The 20,623-nt window shown below is 41.3% G+C and overlaps 3 protein-coding genes across 11 annotated transcripts in view; 2 read left to right on the top strand and 1 right to left on the bottom strand.

The window, feature by feature from the left end:
• Positions 1 to 2,320, top strand: part of DHX32 (DEAH-box helicase 32 (putative)) — an 18,500-nt gene extending 16,180 nt beyond the window's left edge. The window contains 2 exon segments of the mRNA XM_085228977.1: positions 83 to 264; positions 1,506 to 2,320. Coding sequence (XP_085085103.1) covers positions 83 to 264; positions 1,506 to 1,698 — 375 coding nt within the window. The 3' untranslated portion in view covers positions 1,699 to 2,320.
• Positions 1,931 to 8,211, bottom strand: BCCIP (BRCA2 and CDKN1A interacting protein). Of its 2 annotated transcripts, none has more exons than XM_085228978.1 (7): positions 8,046 to 8,211; positions 7,782 to 7,892; positions 7,607 to 7,687; positions 6,260 to 6,355; positions 5,552 to 5,739; positions 4,183 to 4,357; positions 1,931 to 2,318 (listed from the first exon to the last, which is right to left on the bottom strand). In XM_085228978.1, the coding sequence occupies exons 1-7, from the start codon at positions 8,160 to 8,162 to the stop codon at positions 2,148 to 2,150; spliced, it is 939 nt and encodes a 312-aa protein (XP_085085104.1). In that variant the 5' UTR covers positions 8,163 to 8,211; the 3' UTR covers positions 1,931 to 2,147. The 2 variants fall into 2 exon arrangements, with proteins under 2 accessions (XP_085085104.1, XP_085085105.1); XM_085228979.1 differs by having other exon boundaries at positions 7,818 to 7,892; positions 8,046 to 8,210.
• Positions 8,184 to 20,623, top strand: UROS (uroporphyrinogen III synthase). Of its 8 annotated transcripts, none has more exons than XM_085228984.1 (11): positions 8,255 to 8,394; positions 11,145 to 11,180; positions 11,699 to 11,788; positions 12,010 to 12,093; positions 13,037 to 13,136; positions 14,244 to 14,318; positions 14,434 to 14,508; positions 16,666 to 16,749; positions 17,412 to 17,497; positions 19,078 to 19,176; positions 19,848 to 20,623. In XM_085228984.1, the coding sequence occupies exons 3-11, from the start codon at positions 11,726 to 11,728 to the stop codon at positions 19,992 to 19,994; spliced, it is 813 nt and encodes a 270-aa protein (XP_085085110.1). In that variant the 5' UTR covers positions 8,255 to 8,394; positions 11,145 to 11,180; positions 11,699 to 11,725; the 3' UTR covers positions 19,995 to 20,623. The 8 variants fall into 8 exon arrangements, with proteins under 8 accessions (XP_085085107.1, XP_085085110.1, XP_085085108.1 ...); XM_085228982.1 differs by having other exon boundaries at positions 11,145 to 11,193; XM_085228981.1 differs by lacking the exons at positions 8,255 to 8,394; positions 11,145 to 11,180 and adding an exon at positions 8,184 to 8,248.

Here is a 20,623-nt window from a genome sequence, read left to right as displayed (position 1 = left end):
CCCATGCAACTATCTGTACAAGCTTAATTTCTATGCATCCTGTACATTCAATTAAGTAATGGATAACCCTTTGTCTTTTCAGATTGCTCGTGATGTAGATGGCTCTGGTAACTACTTAATGCTAACACACAGACAAGTAGCCCAGCTTCATCCTTTTTCATCATATTATAACACCAGGAGGAGTCCTGAGTGGGTTTTATTCCACGAGTTCAGTATCTCAGAAGACAATTCCATCAGAGTGGTCTCTGAAATATCACCCCATCTGTAAGTTACCTAAGTAACCATTTCTTCACTTGTCTCTCCACCAGAAAAGCAATACTTAAGTCAGAAACAGGGTAAGGGAGCACGTGCATATTGAGAGCAATACTTGGAGAAGCCAACTTGTGTCTTCTCCTCTCCCCTTCCTTTGTTTTAAAAACAGCTCTCTCCCAGTTCTGCTGAGAAATCATTCCTTGCACAACTAATTCTCACTGAGAAAGGGTATTAAAAATGAAGTAACATTTTAAATTGGGATAAGAGAGAAGAACAATCTTCATACCTAGTTAAGCAGGAGGAGTTGGCATCACTGAAATGGTGAAGAAAGTGGTGTTTGTTTTCATACAAACCAGTAAATATAAGTGGAATAAATCTTCTTTCTTTGTTGCCAGTATTCTTCTGACACTGTTTATCATTGCTTCATTCCTTTGCTTTTATTCAGAGCACTAACTGCATTAGAACTCAAAGTTACTAAAAAAAGGAAGAACTACACTCTTCCCCATCCTCACTACTCTTATTACTGCAAAATAAAACATTTCTTAATCAGCCTTTTGTTTTAAAGTGAGCCCAATCTGTTGAGGTACTGAGTCTCAATGTCTGCTACTGTAACTGTTATCAATAAATCCATTGAAAAACACCATACAAGATGCAGAAGTTTCTTAAAATGTAAAGCATAGAGCAAAAAAATCAAGCAGAAGTTAACACATTGGTATACTCATAGATTAATTTAGTTGGGAAGTTTTGTTCCCTGAAAGCTATTTTCCAGCAAATCTTTTCTTGCCTCGTTAACACACCCAGGCAGCCAAATCATTGCATTCTAAGTGCTTACAAATTCAGAACAAGTCTTTCTTCTGCAAAAACCTATTTGTACTGACAATATACATTCCACTGTCCTTCCTATTCTATTTCTAATGGTTATAAGAAAGCCTTTTTCCTACTCATATCAAACCAAAAACATGTTCAAATCCGGAAAAATTACTACTTAATGCAATCTGCAGCACTGGGAACTGAACTACAAGTAGTTCACCCCAAATATAATAAGAGGACAACAAGTCCAACAATCCTACTGAAAACATAAATCACTACTACATCTTATAGGCAGTTTTTGGTTTTGAGTTGAAATATCCATTTTGTAGCTGTACACTGCACGTCACTGGTCTTTTTTTTTGATACAAGCCTGATAAAAGCTATACAAAGATTTCAAAATTCAATTAAAAACATAATAATGTTTTCTCTTACTTCCTCAACAGGTTCGTGGAGCTGGCACCTCAGTATTATTTTAGCAATCTTCCTCCTAGTGAAAGTAAGGATATTCTGCAGGAAGTGATCGATCACCTGTCACCCGTTTCAGCCATCAAGGAGAAACAGAAAACTAACAGTGACAACAAAGAAAATGAAAAATACCCCCAAACTCCCACTGAGCAGAGATGTATTATTCAGTGATTTTAGACTGAAATATCATATATTTGATAAATACGAATAGAAACAGTACATGCTGTATGCATTCCCACCTTAACTCAGGTAATTATTTTGAACTTCCAGATAGATATTTTTTACTGGAAGAAGCAGAAAAGCAGCACTTTCATTAATAAAGGAAGTTGCAAGCATTTTTTTTTTGTAACGTAACAACATATGATTTCAATGCAGTTAAAAACATATGGAGTAATTCTTCAAGTTTTCTTGTAACACTGGATTTTTATTGACTGCTTAACGATGATACCAAAGAATGCTAAGATACAATATATTAAAACAGTCATTTGATAGATATTTTTAGTTGAGTCATCTACTTGTCTTCTAAGTGTACAGAGGAAGCTTTGAGCAGTACAACACCATTAACTCCATGGTAGTCTTCTGAAAATATATGGCACTGCATGTCTGCTTTAGAAAAAAGTTCATAATGAGAGATAGTCTTTGAGTTTATCCATAATTACATTCATTCCATCAGCTGGAACTACCATGACAGTCCGCCAAGGTTTCATTGGTACATCATCAAAAGACCATCTGCCACCCAAACAGCTGTCACTTTCCTCTTGCACAGAGTAGCTGAACTTCAGAAGAGCATTCTAAGCAACAGAAATAAATGCATGAGGATTAAGCATTTTGATTAGCATAAAGATCATACATAATCTAAACAAAACAAAAACAACGGAATCTTATTAGGAAGAAAGTTATTTTCATAGAATCACAGAATGGCCAGGGTTGAAAAGGACCACAATGATCATCTGGTTTCAACCCCCTGCTGTGTGCAGGTCACCAACCAGCAGCCCAGGCTGCCCAGAGCCACATCCAGCCTGGCTTTGAATGCCTGCAGGGATGGGGCATCCACAGCCTCCTTGGCAAAATTTTCTTCCATACCAGAGGCCCACCAAAACAACCTACTATTAAAACAACCAACTATTACGTTCCTTAAACTATTTGCTTTTCATCTGATTTGTAAAATTCACATCAAATACTAAAATGATTGCCATTGTTACAGCTTAACGGCATCAGAATAAAAAGCAAAAAAGAAAAACCAGTGCCCCTCTGACTCGTTTTGAAACAGCACCTCATTTTGTGTTATTGCATTAAGAAATGCTGACTTTTAGAGGCTCCTGTGCTTAGTGGTGTTAGTCAGTAACGTCACAAGTTTCACCCTGGAATAAGAGCAAACCATTGGGTGCTTCTTCAACTAAGCTGGAGCCTGTAATGTTTATTATTCATCTTTTCACTGACATCCACTACATACAGATAGAACAGTCACTATTTATTAGACAAAATGCTTGAGGGACAGGAGAAATTTGCTTAAGGAATGTTTCTAGTTCTCACATGAGCCAGTTTAAAAAATGTGAGCTGAACTCTTAACTATAAAAAATAACATCTTCCCTTTGTAGTGACAGTTAAGTACCTGTCTCTCTGTAGGTTTGCTATTTACTAGCAGCATCTCCAGTCTGCAAATTGAATTTTGGAAAAACCATCAAATTAGTTGAGTGGCTTTGCTGAAGAACACACAATTTGAGCAATGGAGGCCCTAAACCTTCAAACAGCTCCAAGTCTGTTGTAACAGAACTTCTATTCAGCTGCCTCAATAACATTTTAAGGACCAGAATGAAGCACAGCCAATTGACAAGTTCAAGAAGGTAACTGCCCTGGCTTTGGCTGGACAAGAGTTTATTTCCTTCCTACTACTTGGTAGGTTCTGTGTTTTGGGTGACAACACTGATAACACACTGATGGTTTATTTGCTTAGTGCTTACACTAAGTTTAGAACTTTTCAGGTTCTCACCACGCCAGCAAGGAGGCTGGGGGTTCTCCCAGCCCTTCCCCACTGCACTGAGGAAAGCGAGCAAACAGCTCTGAGGCACTGAGCTGCTCACTGGGCTGAACCACAACAGCATCTGAATTGGCTCTCAGTGTCTGCCTCATTGCACTTAATACCATTTTATGGCAATCTAATTAACGTGTGACTGGGGAGGACATAGACTTCAACACTAATTTATTTAGGACGTATACATTATTAAGTTCAGACACTCACTTCATCTAATATCTTTCATTGGAACGGGCTGCCCATGAAGATGGTGGAGCTGCCATCCTTGAAGCTGTTTAAGAGCTGTGCAGATGTGGCACTTAAGGATACAATTTAGTGGTGGACTCGGTAGCATTAACTCAAGTCCAACTAATGGCTGGACTTGACCTCAAGGGTCTTTTCCAACCACAGTGATTTTGCTCCTACATCTAACCTCTCAATGGTTCACGAAAAACAAAAGGAGTTGTGTTCAATATTAAAAAAAGCTTGCTTGTAAGATGGACTTAAAGTATTATTATAGAGTATTAAAGTAAATTAATATGCAGCTATCTTTGCAAAAATACCCCTTGAAGTTTAGGTGAAACACCTTTTTGAGAGTGCTGCCATGAAAACAAACACCTTAAAGTAATAATTGTGTATATTACCTCATAAAAGAACTCCTCCTCTGCATTTGCAAACATTAATTCCTCCTTTTGCCGATTTCTCCCTTCCTTCTTCTTAGAATTCTTTGTGGCATCTGTAAAGGTCTTGCTGATAAGAAGGTAATAGTGACACTTTCCACAAGGTTTGTTTGTTCTCTGTGCCTCCTTTAATTCTTTCCTGAAGATAAATAAACGTTAACGTGTTCCATTTAATCATCATGTGTCCACATACACAATTAAAAGCCTCAGCAAGTGTTAATCTCGTAACATATCAGTTTAGTGGGCACATTTGTACTACACCCTATTTGTTTTCTGGTGATTTAAAATATAAATTTCGCATTCCCAGTACTTAAATACACTACTTGCACTTTTAAACAGTAAAAATAAGGATGCCTTTTCCTCTGCCAACTCTCTTCTCCAGAATCTTGCTCATGGCAAACAAACAAAAAAAAATCTGTAAAAGTGCAGCTCTCCTGGAAACAAATCAGACTATCACACTCACACGGAGCTATTACTGAACAGACAGAAGATACATTTGCCCACTCTTGTGTTAAATGAGTTGCTACTGCAATGCTCCAAAAACATTAAGACAAAGAGGCTGAGACCTGAATTTGAGTTGTGACAGCTGCATTCCTAGCACTAAACGTCAAAGTCAGGCCTTGAAGCACTTGAAGGGAAAGAAGTTATCTCCATCCAATCATTGCAGCTCTGTAACCAGCACAATCTCCTGGTTTCCAGTGTGGCACTAAACTAGTATAACATCATATAATCCATTCATTTACTTACTGCCATCCCATCTATGATGTAAATCCATGAATTCAGAAGAGATCAGCTAGCCCCTGATCTACTTCACTTATTTATCTGGAACTTACCAAAACACTGCATATGGTTTTCATGGGCCAGAACTCATCCACTTTAAAAGCCCATCCCTCAAGCCAAGTTTTCCATTCCTGAGCCAGACATTAATTAACACATAAGCAGAAATATCCCAGTTGCTTAGTATAAGCTTGCTATAAAAAAAAAAAAATTACCTCTTCTAACTTTTCCTAGGTGAAAATGAAAATAGACTGTAATACAAAGTTCAGACACTATAATATAGCTACTTCTTTAGAGAAAATCACCTAAGACAGTATTACAGCACATATTTATAAGAGTATCGTTTGAAACCCCAAGGGTATTTAAAAAAAATAAAGGAACCACAGACTTTATAGATGAAAATCATCGTTTTGTTTTTATGTCTTTCTTAGCGTATCAGTTCTCTTAGCACAGTGCTATATAAGAATTCTGAAAAGATATGAAGCAAAAAGTACTGTTCAACTTCATGTTAAACACGAAATAAAACATCAAATAAAACACAATGAAAACCACTTACTGGAGCTGCTGGTGCATGGGCAAAGCAATCTGTGGTGGCACATTAATGAATCTTTCACTCAGAAGCAGACCCACAGGCTTAGTATCATCTTTCAGGAGCTTATCCAGCTGTTCAACTACACACTGTTCACAGCTCTTCTCACACCGACTCAGAATCAGCTCTTTGATTTGTTCAGCACACTGTGTACCCTAGAATCAGAAGGTATACTTCCTTTACATTACACAACAATTATTTACACAAGAAAATCTTTGAAGCAAACTTCAAGGGAGAATCCAACAGTCCTACAGACAATTTCCTTAAGTGGTCCCTAAAGCACTGTACGATTCCTCTGATATTTACCAGCCCTGAAGCTGAGAGCAAACAAAAGTTCTTAACTGACAGGAATGCAGCTATGACACCAGGACATTCAACAACAAAATTCAAAAGCTGCTCAAGATGGAAGTGCAGAAATGTAAGAGGCCGACAGTTCAGCTGTCCTGGAAATACTTGTCAGACCAGTCTTAATTCTCTGTTTCAATTCTCTGACCTTCAGCAAGTTATGCAGGACTAGATGCAAAGGAAAATTAAGTGATGCAGAACTTCGAAGACCATAATCCTCCACAGCAGAATTCAGAATCCTGATCCAACTATCTCAGCATGCTGTTCCAGGCAGAAAAGCAGAACACAGCTACACTTACATCTGCCTAGCAGTTAATCAGGAATACCAACCTTCCTTTCAGTTAAGTTTAAGAAGCTTATAAAACCAAAGACTTCATCATCATCAACATCATCATCATCACTGCTGTCTTCTTGGACTTCTGCTTGCTGTTTGATGAAAGAAAGAGAAATAATTCATACTGACATTCCATTTCCACTCCTAGCACAAAAATATTTTGTGGGGTTTTTTTTGTTTGTTTGTTTGTTTTTTTCCAGCAGAAGCTCTTCAGGTGACAGCTATGTAGGCAACCTGTGCCAACACACAACCTACAAATTCTGGTTATGGTTACGAGCGTGCCAAAACACTGAATGGCTTGATGCATTAAAACCAGGTGTATACAGAGCCACGTCATGCACCTTCTACAGCACTATCTTTAGAATGGCGTTAACATTTGAATGTTACATTTAATAAGCAGCATCTTGGTACAAAGGACAGCACTATATTATGCAAAACCAATTTTATTCAGTTTTTAATGCAGGGAGATATATCTGCAAAGTCTAAAAATGTAGAGCTTTAATAGAGTGTAAAAACAAGCACAGCAACGCCCACAGAAAACACCTGGCCAAAGAATAGAGGCTATCATGCACTTATTTCCTAAGAATCACATTAACATCGGGCAGAAAAATTCAGGGCTCATTTCAGGGTCCATTCCTAAGCCCACAGAACTCTGCAGAGTACTGAGGAAACCACAAGAGGAAATTGGAGGTTGTGGATGCCCCATCCCTGGAGGCATTCAAGGCCAGGCTGGATGTGGCTCTGGGCAGCCTGCTCTGCTGGTTGGTGACCCTGCATACAGGGGGTTGGAACTGGATGAGCATTGTGGTCCTTTTCAACCCAGACCATTCTATGGTTCTATGACTCTATAAATTGCACATGGGGTATTTTTCATCTACATCTATTTCCTGAGATTGCAGGGAAATTATATGGCACTGCTTCTTACTGAGAGTAACAGAGAAACTCCTGTATGGACTTTTCGTCATAATTGTTCTACCAGTCCAAAGTTCAAAAAGAAAACTGAAGAGGATTCATACGTGAAAAGAAAGCAACCAAAATAATAAACCAACTTGACTGTTTGGTTTAAAACCGGCATGGAAAATATCAGGCCCGAGAAGAGAATTATTCCCCAAACAAAGAAACAAGCAAGTTACAAATAACACTGAGGACAAGATTCTCTGGGGACGTTCAAGACCCGCCTGGACACCTATTTGTGTGACCTGGTGTAGGGAACCTGCTTTGGCAGGGGGTTGGACTCGATGATCTCTGAAGGTCCCTTCCAACCCCTACGATTTGTGATTTGCTTCCAGAAGCACCTGACTGCATTTCAACTGCTTAATTTACAAAAGCCATTTCTGTCTTACCTTGATGACACTTCCAACGTGATTCTGTTGTATTAAGATATCAGTTAACTCAGCAGTGTTAACAGGAGCTTTTAGAAACAACTGGAAAATAAAAAGCAGGGGTTACAGATGCTTTAGACCCGGCGTTGTGTGCGATGGTGTGAGCTGATGGCTCCGTACAGCCCTATTAACGAACCCAAGCATCAGCCCTGCTAACGGGAAAGCACAGCACCTGCTGCAGCAGCTTCTTTATCCCGTTGTAGTCGTTGTCTGATATCGAATGCGCTTCGAATTCAACGTTCACTTCCTACAAAAAAAGCAGAATGCAGAAAGTTAAGCGTAACTGTCTGGAAGCTGCAGTAAAACAGAGCCAGGCTGTAAGAAACTCGAAGGTTTGCTCCCCCACCCCGACTTTTGCAGGGAAATTTCTCTTAACAGCCAAACGGAACCCGCCGCTCACCTCATCGACCTGCTCGTCCTCCTCGGACTCTGAGTCGCCCGATTCCGGCTCCGAATCCGATTCCGAATCCGGCTCCGGAGCTGCAGGCCGCGCTCTGCGCTTAGCCGGCGTGGCCATGCTGCTACTGCTGTGCGCATGCGCGGCGGAGCCGGAAGGACGCGCGGAGGGAGGGGCGGAGCCGGGCCGGGAGCGGTGCGGGGCGGGTGAGTGGGGGGGGCGGGCACCGCATTGGGGAGCCGTGCGGGGAGCTGGGACTCCCGTCCGCTCCCACAGGCTGCACGGAACTGCGGGTTACACTGATGTTTGAACGTGCGCACTCTGTTGCTTTTAAGGCCCTGCGTGTCGTTAAGTGAGTGCTAATGAAGTAGTTAGGAGAGGACTGAGCCAAGCTGCAGTACGGGCATGGGGGGGGGGGTGGAGGGGTGATTTAGCTGTGTGCGTGTGCCATGTGGATGGGGGCTGTCTGCCATTGGGGGGGTCGGGTGTGGGGTTGGGGTGGTTGGGTTGAGTTGGGTTGGGTCAGGTTGGGTTGGTTCGGTTGGGTCAGGTTGGGTTGGGTCAGGTTGGGTTGGTTAGGTTGGGTCAGGTCAGGTTGGGTTGGGTCAGGTCATGTTGGGTTGGTTGGGTTGCATTGTGTCAGGCTGGGTTGGGCTGGTTAGGTTAGGTTGAGTTGGATTGGTTGGGTCAGGTCAGGTTGGGTTTGTTGTGTTTGTCAGGTTGGGGTGGGCTGGTTAGGTTGGTTGTGTTGGGTTGAGTCAAGTTGGGTTTGTTGGGTTGCACTGAGTCAGGTTGGGTTAGGCTGGTTAGGTTGAGTTGGGTTGGGTCAGGTCAGGTTGGATTGGTTGTGTTTGTCAGGTTGGGTTGGGCTGGTTAGGTTGCATTAAGTTGGGTTGGTTCAGTTGGGTCAGGTGGGGTTGGGTCATATTTGGTTGGTTTGGTTGGATTGGGTCAGGTTGGGTTGAGCTGGTTAGGTTGGGTCGAGTTGGGTTGGGTCAAATTGGGTTGGTTGGGTTGGACTGGGTCAGGTTGGGTTGGATTAGGGCTGCTGGAAGTCGAGAGCTGTATTTGCTCTGGGAGCACTGCTGAAATATAAACATTGATGCTTAGGGAGAGATTGGAGCAAGATGCATTGACAGAGCTCTTCAGTGAAGCAATAAAACCCCCTTTGTGGGGTTCTGTGCCATATATAGCTGCAGTATATTGTAGAGATTGACCTCTGCTTCCAGGTGGCAGTAGGATGAGAGGTGATGGCCTTAAGTTGAGACATTCAGATTGGGGATTGGGAACAATTTCTGCTCTCAAAGAGTGGTTGGGGACTGGCACAGGCAGCCCAGGGTGTGGGGGTCACCATCCCTGGGGGTGTTTGGGAAACATGGGAATGTGGCACTGAGGGATGTAGGCAATGGGCACAGTGGGATGGATGGACGGCTGGAATTGGGCTGGGGGATCTGAGAGGTCATTTCCAGCCTGAATGATTCTATGAAGGTCCAAGTCCTGCAGCTCCACAGGACTGCCAGGTCAGGGAACTAGTTTTGCAGTTGGATTTTGGCATGTAAAGAACTGTGTAACAGGAATTATTATTTAGAAAAATTGCTTGTGTTGAATGGTGTATATATAATGTTATCTGTGAGTTTGGTAGGCTTTTGAAACGAAAGTCATGGCAGCCTCACAGGTAATCTTTCTTTCCTTCTCTGGTTATTAAACCCAGCTATTTGCTAGAAAAGAATATTGGTAAGAAACATATAGCATCAAAAATCCCAGCCCAGGGTTTTTCAGAGTTGTTGTTTTTCTTTAATATTTTTTAGCATATGTCAGTAGTGTCTTGTAATTCATCTCCATTTCAGTTTATGACATTCCTGTTACGCTTGGCAATCAATCCTTGCTGTGTGACCCATGCACTTTCTTGCAATAAAAGAGGGGCTGGAGTTATATTACAGTTTGATGTATTTTGCAGCTTTCAGTGTCACTTAGAAGCTGAAACAGAAGGACCCATTTCTTTCTTTCTGGAAGCCATCCTCCATCATAGAAGTGGTTTACAATTAGTTTGGGGGCAACTTTTCCAATGGAAGGGAGTGGGGGACTGGAGATACACACTGTAATCAGCTTTCTATTTTAATTGAAGGCACAGTGATGGTGAATTTCACTGTTTAATGCTGTGAATGGAAGGCATTTCAGTTACATCTGTAAGCATTAATATTTCCCGAATGCACAACGTGACCCAAAGTTCTCCCTCTCCTTACTTAGGTAATGTGGGCTAAGAGAAACAGCACCAAACTGCTTGTATCTTCGGCCACAAAGGAATGCCTTGGGAGTTCTGCTTGCTCCCATGGTTTGTTATCAGAGCTAATTGGATGCTTCCCAAAGCCCAGAATGGCTCATACAAGTTTTTCTTCATCTCTGTGTGTGTTTGTAGTCAAGTCAGAAAATCCGTGGTCCTCTTATTAGCTGTTTGCAAGTCTAATGGTTCTAAATGGTATTCTCTTAACAGCTGAAGAGCAATCATCACAGAGCAGTTATTGGCATGCATGCAAACAATGTGTTTGTTTAGTGAGCCAAAAGTGGGAGGCCAACATCGTCCTATAAACTTGGCAGTGTAAAACTGAATTCAGGTTATTCATTTCCACAGTCTCATTTGCAGATGTGAACTGAGCACCGCTGGACTCTGCTCAGACCATTCACTGTACTATATGGAAACATCTTCTGGTTCTTCAGAAGTTTTTGCATTCCTCTCTTGATTAAATACATCTAAAATATGTTCCCATAGTGCTAGTGCTTCAGAATACCCATCAGTTACTGAAGCTGCCACATGTCTTGTGTGCTTTCTATTAATGATTCGGTAGAAGTGCTCGTTGGGGAAGCTGATGTTGGTAAGGAGTTGTGTTGGACAGCCGTAGGTGTTCCTCAGTAACACACTTGGTGCCGGTGCCTGGGCCTGCTTTGGTCCAAAGCTGCCTTTTCTCTTTGGAGAAAAACGTTTAAAAATGTTGTGATGACAAACATTTGCCCAAACAGTCTTTTGATCTTCAATGAAACTTTGAGGATTTCAATGCATTTGGTGCATTCCATACATTTGAGTACTCGTTTTTGTTCTTGTTACAGTTAATTGGCTGGTGTGTAAATATCAGAAAGGAACACGTGAGTAATTAGGGTCAGTGTGCAATTAGAGATTTCTGATTGTGTTCAGCTATTTGTTTGCTTTGCTGCTTGTTGCATTTGCCCAAGCGTTGGAATCAGTCATTGAATTCAGCACCAGTCAGCATTTAAGGAATGGAGAACCTTCCCTTCTGTGTATGGGCAACAGGTGAGAGCCTGGCCCAGAGCAGGGTAGAGCAGAGTGGGATAAAGCTGTTACAGCCAGAGGCATATTACATGTTGTATTGCTGAACATGACTGCTTTGTAGGGGTTGTTCCTCCTTCTGCAGCGTTCTCCTTGATGACTTTCCTTGTAGCTTCTCCCTTAAGCAGCATTATCTGAAGCCAGCATGTTATTTGCTGCTCTTATCAGGGTGGGTATTCATTCCCAGAGAACGTGCGTTAGCTGCTTGCTCGTTGCACAGGGAGCCCTGCTCCAGCTCGGGCTGAGCCATTAAAGGCACTGCTCAGCAAAAAGGCTTCTAGATCTAATTTAGATAAATTCTTTTATTGTATTTCAGAGTTCTTCTGCAATTATTTGATAAACGATGAAGGTTCTGTTATTGAAGGACCCCAAAGACAAAGAGTCGGGACCAGATCCATATGTGAAAGTGAGTAAACTTGAAAAAGTAAATGGTTGTGTCATTTTGCTATTAAATAACAGTATAGTTCTGTTCAGCAAGATAGGTGAACCTAACCAGATTCACTAATGATTAAGATGCCTTTGTATTTTAGCTGAGGAAAAATGTACTTGCACTGACCTCGTCATTTCTTTGAAACAAAAACTGCTGGAAGTGTATTTCAAGAATTGTGATTTTTTTTCTTCCCATAGGAATTAGGATTGTGTGGATTTGAAGCAACTTTGATTCCAGTTTTGTCATTTGAATTTGTATCTCTTGAAGACTTGTTTGAAAAGGTAAGTTTGGAGGGAGTCCAGTTGCCTTATTTTCAGCAGAGTTTAGGCCATGATTGCCAAGGTGCGGTGTCTTACTCTGAGTTAATAATACTGCTGCCCTTTTTAGAACCTCGTGTTGTTTTCCCACAAACAGAAGTCTGTCCTGTGATGTTATACACGATGAAAAGGATGCTGTCTGTACTCCCTAAAGACATAGGGTGGTTAGACAGGACAATAAAGCTTACAAGCAGTAGTCACAGGCATTGTAGCAAAAGAAAAGAGGACTGTTGTACCAGCTATACCAGCTACAGCTTACCTGAAGTTCACCCTTCCATTGCACCAAAGTCATGTACCTCATCTCTTAGGGTCAAGTTGTTTAATGGCTGTTCCCATTCTTTCTTCAGCTGTTGATTTAGTTCTCCTGTGCTGGAAAGGCTGGAAAGCTTTTGTGAGGGAGCCTACCTCGAGTGCCCATCTCCAGCAGCATTTCTCTTTAGTAGGTCTTGCAGTGTATCACAGCATTTACAATTGATGTGGGAACACTCGTGGGGGGTTTTTTAACCAGTCTTTTAGAGCAAGTTTGTGGTCCTACCTGTTTTCTGATCAGGTAGGGGACAAGCAGCAAGCAATCCTCTGTGTTACTGCTTGAAATGGCACTTGTTTTTTCCTGTGTGAGTATGGACTATCACATATGTCATTCATCCATCCCTCAGCTCGCGGCAGTGACAGGAAGCCTTACCTATTCCTGCAGAGTTTCAGCATTAATATCACACAGGAAAATATCCAGTAGTTATTATACATTCCTCTTATAAACCATCTGGCTGCTGATAGGAGTAAATAATTGCCCGTTTCTGTTATCTGTTGGCTGTTTTGTTGTTCACAAGGTTACAAGGAATTGACTGACTTATTTCTTTAACGTATTTGCTCGATTCTTAATGTGCTTCCTACATTTCCTATTTCCAAGCAGCTTTCTCATCCAGAGCGTTACGGGGGCCTCGTTTTTACCAGTCCAAGAGCATTAGAAGCCATCAAGATATGTTTAAGAGAGAAGAGTAAAAATGAAGGTAAGTGCCCATTCATATTCCTTGGTTTTTCTCTTTTGGTGTTTTCTGAAGTTTGTTTTTTTTATTTCACTCATCAGCAGTGTTTGGAGAATGCCTTTAAAAAAAAAAAAAAAATTATTCTACCTCTTTTGACATCATAAAGGTCTTGTGCTGAATGGAGCTTCCAAGGGTCTGGCTTTTCTGTGCTTTATGCTGTTCTTAGAAATGAAAGGAAGAAGCTCTTGGTGCCAATTACCAATCAGCATGGGTTTCTTTCTGCAGTCAGTTGTGGTTACATTTGCTGATGCTAAGAATCATAGAGTAGAATCATAGAATCACAGAATAGATTGGGTTGGAGGGGACCTCAAGCATCATCAAGCTCCAACCCCCCTGCTGCATGCATGGCCACCAACCTCCCCATTTAATACCAGGCTGCCCAGGGCCCCATCCAACCTGGCCTTGAACACCTCCAGGGATGGACGGGGCATCCACAGCCTCTCTGGGCAGCTGCTCCAGCACCTCACAGCTCTTGAGTTCTTCAGAGCTGAGAACTTATTTAATGCATGTATGTTTAACATACAGTCAGATCTACTTTTCTCCCATGTGAGTTTCTTTATAGAGTACTGAAGTGAGCACCAATAGATTTTACCCCCTTATTGATGATCTCAGATTTTCTTTGTTCTTTATCTGAGCCTCTGATTGTAATCCTGCTGGTTGAAATGCTCTATATGAAATTTCCCACTTTGTGTGTTGAGATCTTTGCAGTGTACTCTTCTTCCCTAGAAGCTTTGCTGCCATTTAAACTTCTAAATTAATGCCAACGTAGAAATGAACGCAAGCTGCATACGATGTGACATAAGGTGAAGCATGCATTAAGAACACTATTTAACAAAAGCAGCTGAGATCTATTTACTCAAATCAAGCTTTTGAACATATGTTTTTGGCTGCTATTTACACGATGAAAAATACATTAAAAATTCGTTCTGTGAATCCAGATTTGCTGAAATGTGTGTTAGTGTATTAGTTGTTGGCATTTGCTGTATCCGTAGATTTGCACAGAAGTCCAAATACTCATTTAGCATTCATATTTTGTTGCCACGTGCTTAAACTTAATTTAATGTTTTACAGCATGGTCAAAATCTCTTAAACAACAGTGGAATACCAAACCAACATACGTGGTAGGAAAGGCTACAGCTTCTCTTGGTAAGCTGCAGATTAAGATGGATCAAGTTGGGACTCCAATTTCAGCTCATGTTTCTGTGATTCTGAGTTGTTCTTCTTGAATTCAGTGGAGTTTTCTTACTGTCTTTGCTTATAGTGGAAGAAATTGGCCTTTCTCCACAAGGAGAAAAGAGTGGAAATGCTGAAAAATTGGCTGAATATATTTGTTCAAGTAAGTATCTGAAATCTTCTACTTACATTAAGCTCATGTACCTTATTTCTTGTATATACAGTCGAGTGTATGCTGGAACAGAGCAGTATGTGTGGTCTGTGTCATCTTATATCTCTGGATTCAGATTCTGGGAATACCAGAATAGCTCTAAAAGGCCATAAACAACATTCTGAAATTCCTATCCAGGGTATTAATTCGCCTGACATCTTAGACTCTGCAGTTGGATACTAAATGACCCAGCAGACAAATGGTGTTGGGTTTTTTCTTAATTAAAGGTTAGAGCTGTAATGATCTGAAATTGCTGCTCGGTCGTAACGTGGAGATGGTTCTGTTTGTGAGCGTGCAGATTGTCAGTGAGCATGGGATGTCCTGGCAGAGCAGCTGGTGCTGGGGATGTCTCACAGCACATAATTCAGAGTGGATAAGGGGAACTCCTTTCCTCAGCACCAACACGTGGTTTCAGAGGATTCTGTTTTTCTGTACACAAAGAGATGGTTTGGAAGCAGCAGCAGCTTCTTATAGCCACCAGTGGGGAAGAAAATTGTATGTTTTACAGCCTTCTCCATAGAATATGTTACACCGAGGGCAGTTTCATACCAGAACACCAGCAGGCTATTTAAATTAACATAGAGCTGTAGCACTGCCATTATCCTTGTGAGAATGACTGCCTTTGAATACCCTTCAGTTTTAATAACCATCCAGCACATTTCAATCATTGGAGACTGCTTGTTGATAGATGTAATCATACTGGGTGATTTATTGGAGGCTGCCTGTTGATGCTCTCACCCTTTATCAAGTGGTTTGTAAGAACCTCTGTCTTTTTTTTTTTATTATTTATTTTAACATGATAGGCAAATGAAAGGAACAGCTCTAAATTTTTCTATCACTAGAATTCGTTGTCAGAATAAAAATAAAATCTGCAGCGGTGATAATCCTTTTGTTACTCAGGTGCTTTAATAATACCTTAAGTGGAATTAAAAATAAAGGAATTTACTCCTAATTAAGCAGCCACATTGAGTCTCTTTACAAGGCAAGTAATTTTAGATTTATTGCAGTAATATTTGTGCCAATTGCTAATATGTGTTGACTCCAAGTAAGGTCTTCCCATTTTGTCTTTGCTGTTCTTCTCTTTGCTTTTCTTCTTTTGTTCTTAACATTTTCTCTGTATTTCCCTTATTTGTAGAAAAGGCAAACTGCACAAGATGTGTGCCGTTAAGTTCCTGTCCAAAAACATCTGAACTGGCTGTATTTAGTGATGAAGGATTACTGATAATATGGGTTTCAGTTTACATTGAAGTATATTTTCAGTTTCATTCGTTTCTTATCAGAACAGCCTTTATATTAAATATCTTAATATAATGAGCATTAAATACTTTAAGATAATACACTTAAAGCAGTCACCATATGAGCATCTGACTTTACTAGTGGCAGTAGCTGCAAAAAGCTGTTGTCTAAGAACAGATAATGGTGTTTGTTGCCTTTGGTACTGCTTAAAAGCTGAGGTCACAAACCAGAAAGGTCCTTCTTCCCAGATGGGCAAGGAGCATTCACATGCAGGCAGTGTAACAGCAACTGAGGTTGGAAGCCAGTTCCTTTTGAAAGGAAACGAGGATGTGTGGACACCCACTTCCAGTCTTCCAGCCTTGGAATTGGAACCATTTTTCCTTGGGCAAGCAAGAAAACACACCTGTAGATAGCCTGAAGCTTCCAGCAGAGTATTTCTGTCCTCTTCTCTGTCTGCCTGAAAGTTCTTTCCCTTAGAGAGAGCTGTTGTGTACAGAGTGGGCCTGAAGTTTTATGTATAAAAAATCGAGGAAGATTGTGTTTCTGAGAAGGAAGAGAGAACTTGCACAGTCCTTGTTTTCCTTTGTAGGGCGGCACGGGGAATAAAAATGCAGTTTATCTTTCATGAGATCCTTTTAGTCGATGCATTCGTATTAGTTATGGAATATTTTTTAATTTACATGTTGAGTAGCTCTACCCTCTGAATTGGGGATGCAGTTGCCTTGTGAGTGCTTTCAGTTACCTTAGGGCTGTGCTGGGGGAGAAGCATGCAGCACTTGCAGCAGCGTTCAACATTTGATACCTTTAAAGTGGATTAAATGCATCTTTATTAAAAAAGAAGTTAATGACAAGCTTTTGTTTGTGTATTTACAGGAGAGAAACCTCATTCATCATCTCTTCTTTTTCCTTGCGGAGCCCTGAAAAGAGAAGTACTTCCTACAGCGCTTAAAGAAAAAGGTTGAACTTCTCTTTGAGCCTCATAGCACTCGGTCTGTTAGGAGACAATTTGTACCCAACCGCTTTGAACCAAATTTGAATGAGAATGGAATTTTCTGTGATGTCGATTGGAGGATGGGAGTGCAGCCTTTCATAGAATCATAGAATGGCCTGGGTTGAAAAGGACCTCAAAGGTTATCCAGTTTCAACCCCTCTGCTATGTGCAGGTCACCAACCAGCAGAGCAGGCTGCCCAGAGCCACATCCAGCCTGGCCTTGAATGCCTCCAGGGATGGGGCATCCACAGCCTCCTTGGGCAATCTTTGAGGTTGGGATGCTGCTCACAGCTCCAGGACTTGGTGTAGTGCAGCTCGAGCAAGGTTACTTGCTTTTGTTCATCACCTTTGTTGTCATCCTTGAGAAGGAAGAGAAATTAATCACAGATGTGCTGTGAGACATGACAGTTGTCCTGGTGTGCTTCAAGGTCCTCCAGTTATAAAAGTTCTATTAGATCTTGTATAATACGCATAGAAAGACGTATGAATCCCTCATGTCCTTTTTCACAGTATCTTTTTAACCTGAAATAGTACTTTTAAAGTGCAAGTGGTACAGTAAGAACATTTTCCTGAAATAATAGTAATCAATGATATCCTGTTTGATTCCGAATGCCTCTTGTGATCCCAGGCATACCGCTGGAGAGCCTGACTGTGTACCAGACTGCCCAACACGAGCATCTCCAGCAGTCACTGAGCAGCTATTTCTCACAGCAGGTATTGGGTCAAATTGGAATTTCAGAATTTTTGAGGTCTGTGATGTAACCTAACAAAATACACCTTTCCCTTCCCTTCCAAAGGATATTTATTAAACAGCTTTATTTCTTAATTATTGCTGTTATTGTAATGTCTCTGGACAACTTTGCTGTATCTTATGAATCAGAATCCAGTAGTTTTCTGCCCTCTGTAGTCTCAGTGTTCCTCCTCTGATTATCCAGTTTATGAATATAAATCTAATTTTAAGTGTTTTGAATTCCAAGTGACATATGTATTGAGGTACACAAAGGCAAAAAAATCTAACAAATGTATCTGTTAAACTTTATTAGGCAAGGAGCAGTGCATAGTGAAAGATCTGAAGCTAGCAGTAATTGTTTTTATTTTGTCCAGGTTGACTTTCTGAATTTTCCACTCTATCTGTGCTTAATTGTGTTCAAAATGTAGCCTTTCTTTCTTGGGATAGTTTGGCTTGCCTGAGCATATTGCACATCTATTTAAAATCTATGCATTAATGCCTTGTTAAATTATACCTTGATTTTAAAATTAATTTTCAGGAGGTCCTAAAAGGCTCTGGCATGGTAGTGGGCATTTTCATAGAATCATAGGATGGCTTGGGCTGCAGAGGACGTTTAAGATGGCGTGTTTCCAACCCCTGCTATAGACAGGGACACCTCCCTCTAGCCCAGGTTGCTCGCAGCCCATCCAGCCTGGCCTTGAGTGCTTCCAGGGAGGATACATCCACATTCTGAGTTCTTTTTGAGGAACTCCTTACTTGCCACAATTAGATTCACTGGTTTCAGTGTGAAGCTATTAAATCTGTTTCTCGTGGGCTTTTTAGTTGTTCCTAGCTGATGACTGAGGTTATCTATTTTGTGTATGGAGAGCTGATACAAAAAAACACAAGTGTTTCAGCACACTGTGAGACAGCGAGCAGCGCTGTGCTAAACCATCATTCTGCTTTCCAGGGGCTCAGGGCAGCTTCCAAGTCATGCACAGTAACACAACAGCAGATGTGCTTTGGGTATATCTCATGCAGGGTATTTTTCTGCTCAAACAGAAAATCATGATAAAGAAGGCACGTGCTTTGGGTTCGGATCTTGCAGAATTTTCTTTTGGCTCTCTTAAGGCCTTCTTGGGGGAGAGAAAGCCCTCTCTGTGATCTGCAGCTGTCAGGCATCGCCTCATCTTTGTCCCAGCATCTCTGGGTAGGCAGAACTTAGGCTAAAACCATATGAGCTGGGAAACTGAACATGGCCAGAACAGGCGTAGGTGGGAATGGATTTAGCGAAATAACTTGCTGAGTTTCCTTGCTAAACAGGGAAATGAGAAAAATTGCAGTACGTTTATCACCGAGTAGGCATGGGACAAAGTGTTTGGTTAAAGCCACACCTGAATTTCCGCGTTGTGTGGAGGTTTGGCAGACTGCACCACAGAGAGCCTCTGTTGGCTTAGCATCTGTTTCTCATTAAAAAAAACCCACTTTGTGTCCATATAGAGACATTTAAAGGGGTTGCTGTGAAAGAACTGATGCACTGCTGGAACTGAGAAAGCTCTGCCAACCTCTGCTTACTTTCGCACAGGGAATTCCAGCCAGCATCGTGTTCTTCAGTCCATCTGGTGTCAAGTTTTGCCTCCAGCACATTCAGAAGCTTTCTGGTGATTCTGCCAACCAAATAAAGGTATCTGCTCTTTTAAAATGGTGAAATGCAATAGGGAGTAAGCCTAGGTTGGGAGACCAAGGAAGAGGAAAGCTGTTGTACCCTTTCCAAACCTTCATTTTCTTGTGGAGAATACCAGGCTCTTTGTGCTTCTTTCTCTGAACAAAATATGTTAGGCAGTATTCACTGCAAAGTTCTGCAGTCTTGATTTGAGAAACAAATAATGGAGGTTCTAACATCATTCATAATTATGAATATATAACCATGCTTTTCGTTGCAACATAAAGAGGAATAAAAATGTCTTGTAGAGGATTTCTGAATCTTCTATTTGCATAAGAAATCATGATTTCCCCTGTGATGGGGAAGAAGAACATTAAGATTTGCAACTCATTATTTGAATTCAAATTCACTGAGCTGGTGCAGCTGTTGGTCTTCCAATTGAGGTCTAGCAGGGAAAAAGGCTGATTTTGGTACAGGGAAGGTAAAGCTTCAAAAGTTTATAAGGGTGGGAGAAATCTTTCCTAGGTACTTTCTAAACAGCCCAGCTGGTAGCTGACTTGTACTGCTGAAGGTCTTCAGTGCAAAGTGGTACAACAAACTGATTTCTGACAGCGTTAGCCAAGAAAGTAACTAATAAGAGCGGAGCCCGTGCCTGCTCACACTAATTCCAGCTGTAAACAATGTCATTGCAGTTTGCTGCTATCGGTCCAACAACTGCTGAAGCCATGGAAGCAGCAGGAATCCCAGTAAGCTGCACTGCAGAGAGTCCCACTCCTCAAGACCTCGCTGCTGGGATCCAAAAAGCACTTCGCCCACAGAACTGCATTTTATCTGAGTGAGAGCACAGCACGTGTTTGAGGCTGAGTGGTTCTCTATAGAAGGCTTTTTCATTTTGCAGACTTGTTGTCCTTCAATGAAGTATTGTCTGGGAATACACAATGCTGTCCTGGCAGTAGCTTGTGGGAGCTGCTAACATGGATCTCAGAAATCTAGAATTTGTCTAGCATGTCCTGAAGCCCCTTTTTCTGATGTGTGCAGTGTAAATATACTACCTGTGCACTCCCAGGAAACAAACTGAGAGGCTACACTGCATCAGAGTAATATATTGACATTTTGTGTTCCATGTTCACCTCAGGTATCTCCTAGTGCACAGGGTGAGGTTTCCACATCTCTGTGTGGTCAGTTTTTCCATGCACATCTTCTGTTGTAAAAGAAGATCGTACTTATGTTGAAGTATTTTCTGTTGCAAAGCTCATTCATTGTTCTCCTTCTGAAATGTTTATATTAAGAGGATGATTGTAGATTCTCAGTGGAGTAGGATAATTCTTGTACTGTTGCACTGAGTGAAGCTAACAGGAGGTCAGTTATTGACACATCCTTGCACTATGGAGTCTTAAAAAATAGGTTTTCATTTCTATTTCTGTAAAGAAGGATTTGTAAACAGAGAAATAAACTGGCTTATTAATAA

Source organism: Meleagris gallopavo, chromosome 8 (assembly GCF_905368555.1).
Source record: "Meleagris gallopavo chromosome 8, MGAL_WU_HG_1.1, whole genome shotgun sequence".
NCBI classification, from domain to species: domain Eukaryota; kingdom Metazoa; phylum Chordata; class Aves; order Galliformes; family Phasianidae; genus Meleagris; species Meleagris gallopavo.
Note: the sequence above shows the minus strand (reverse complement) of the source record. Positions and strands in the feature narration are given on the sequence as shown.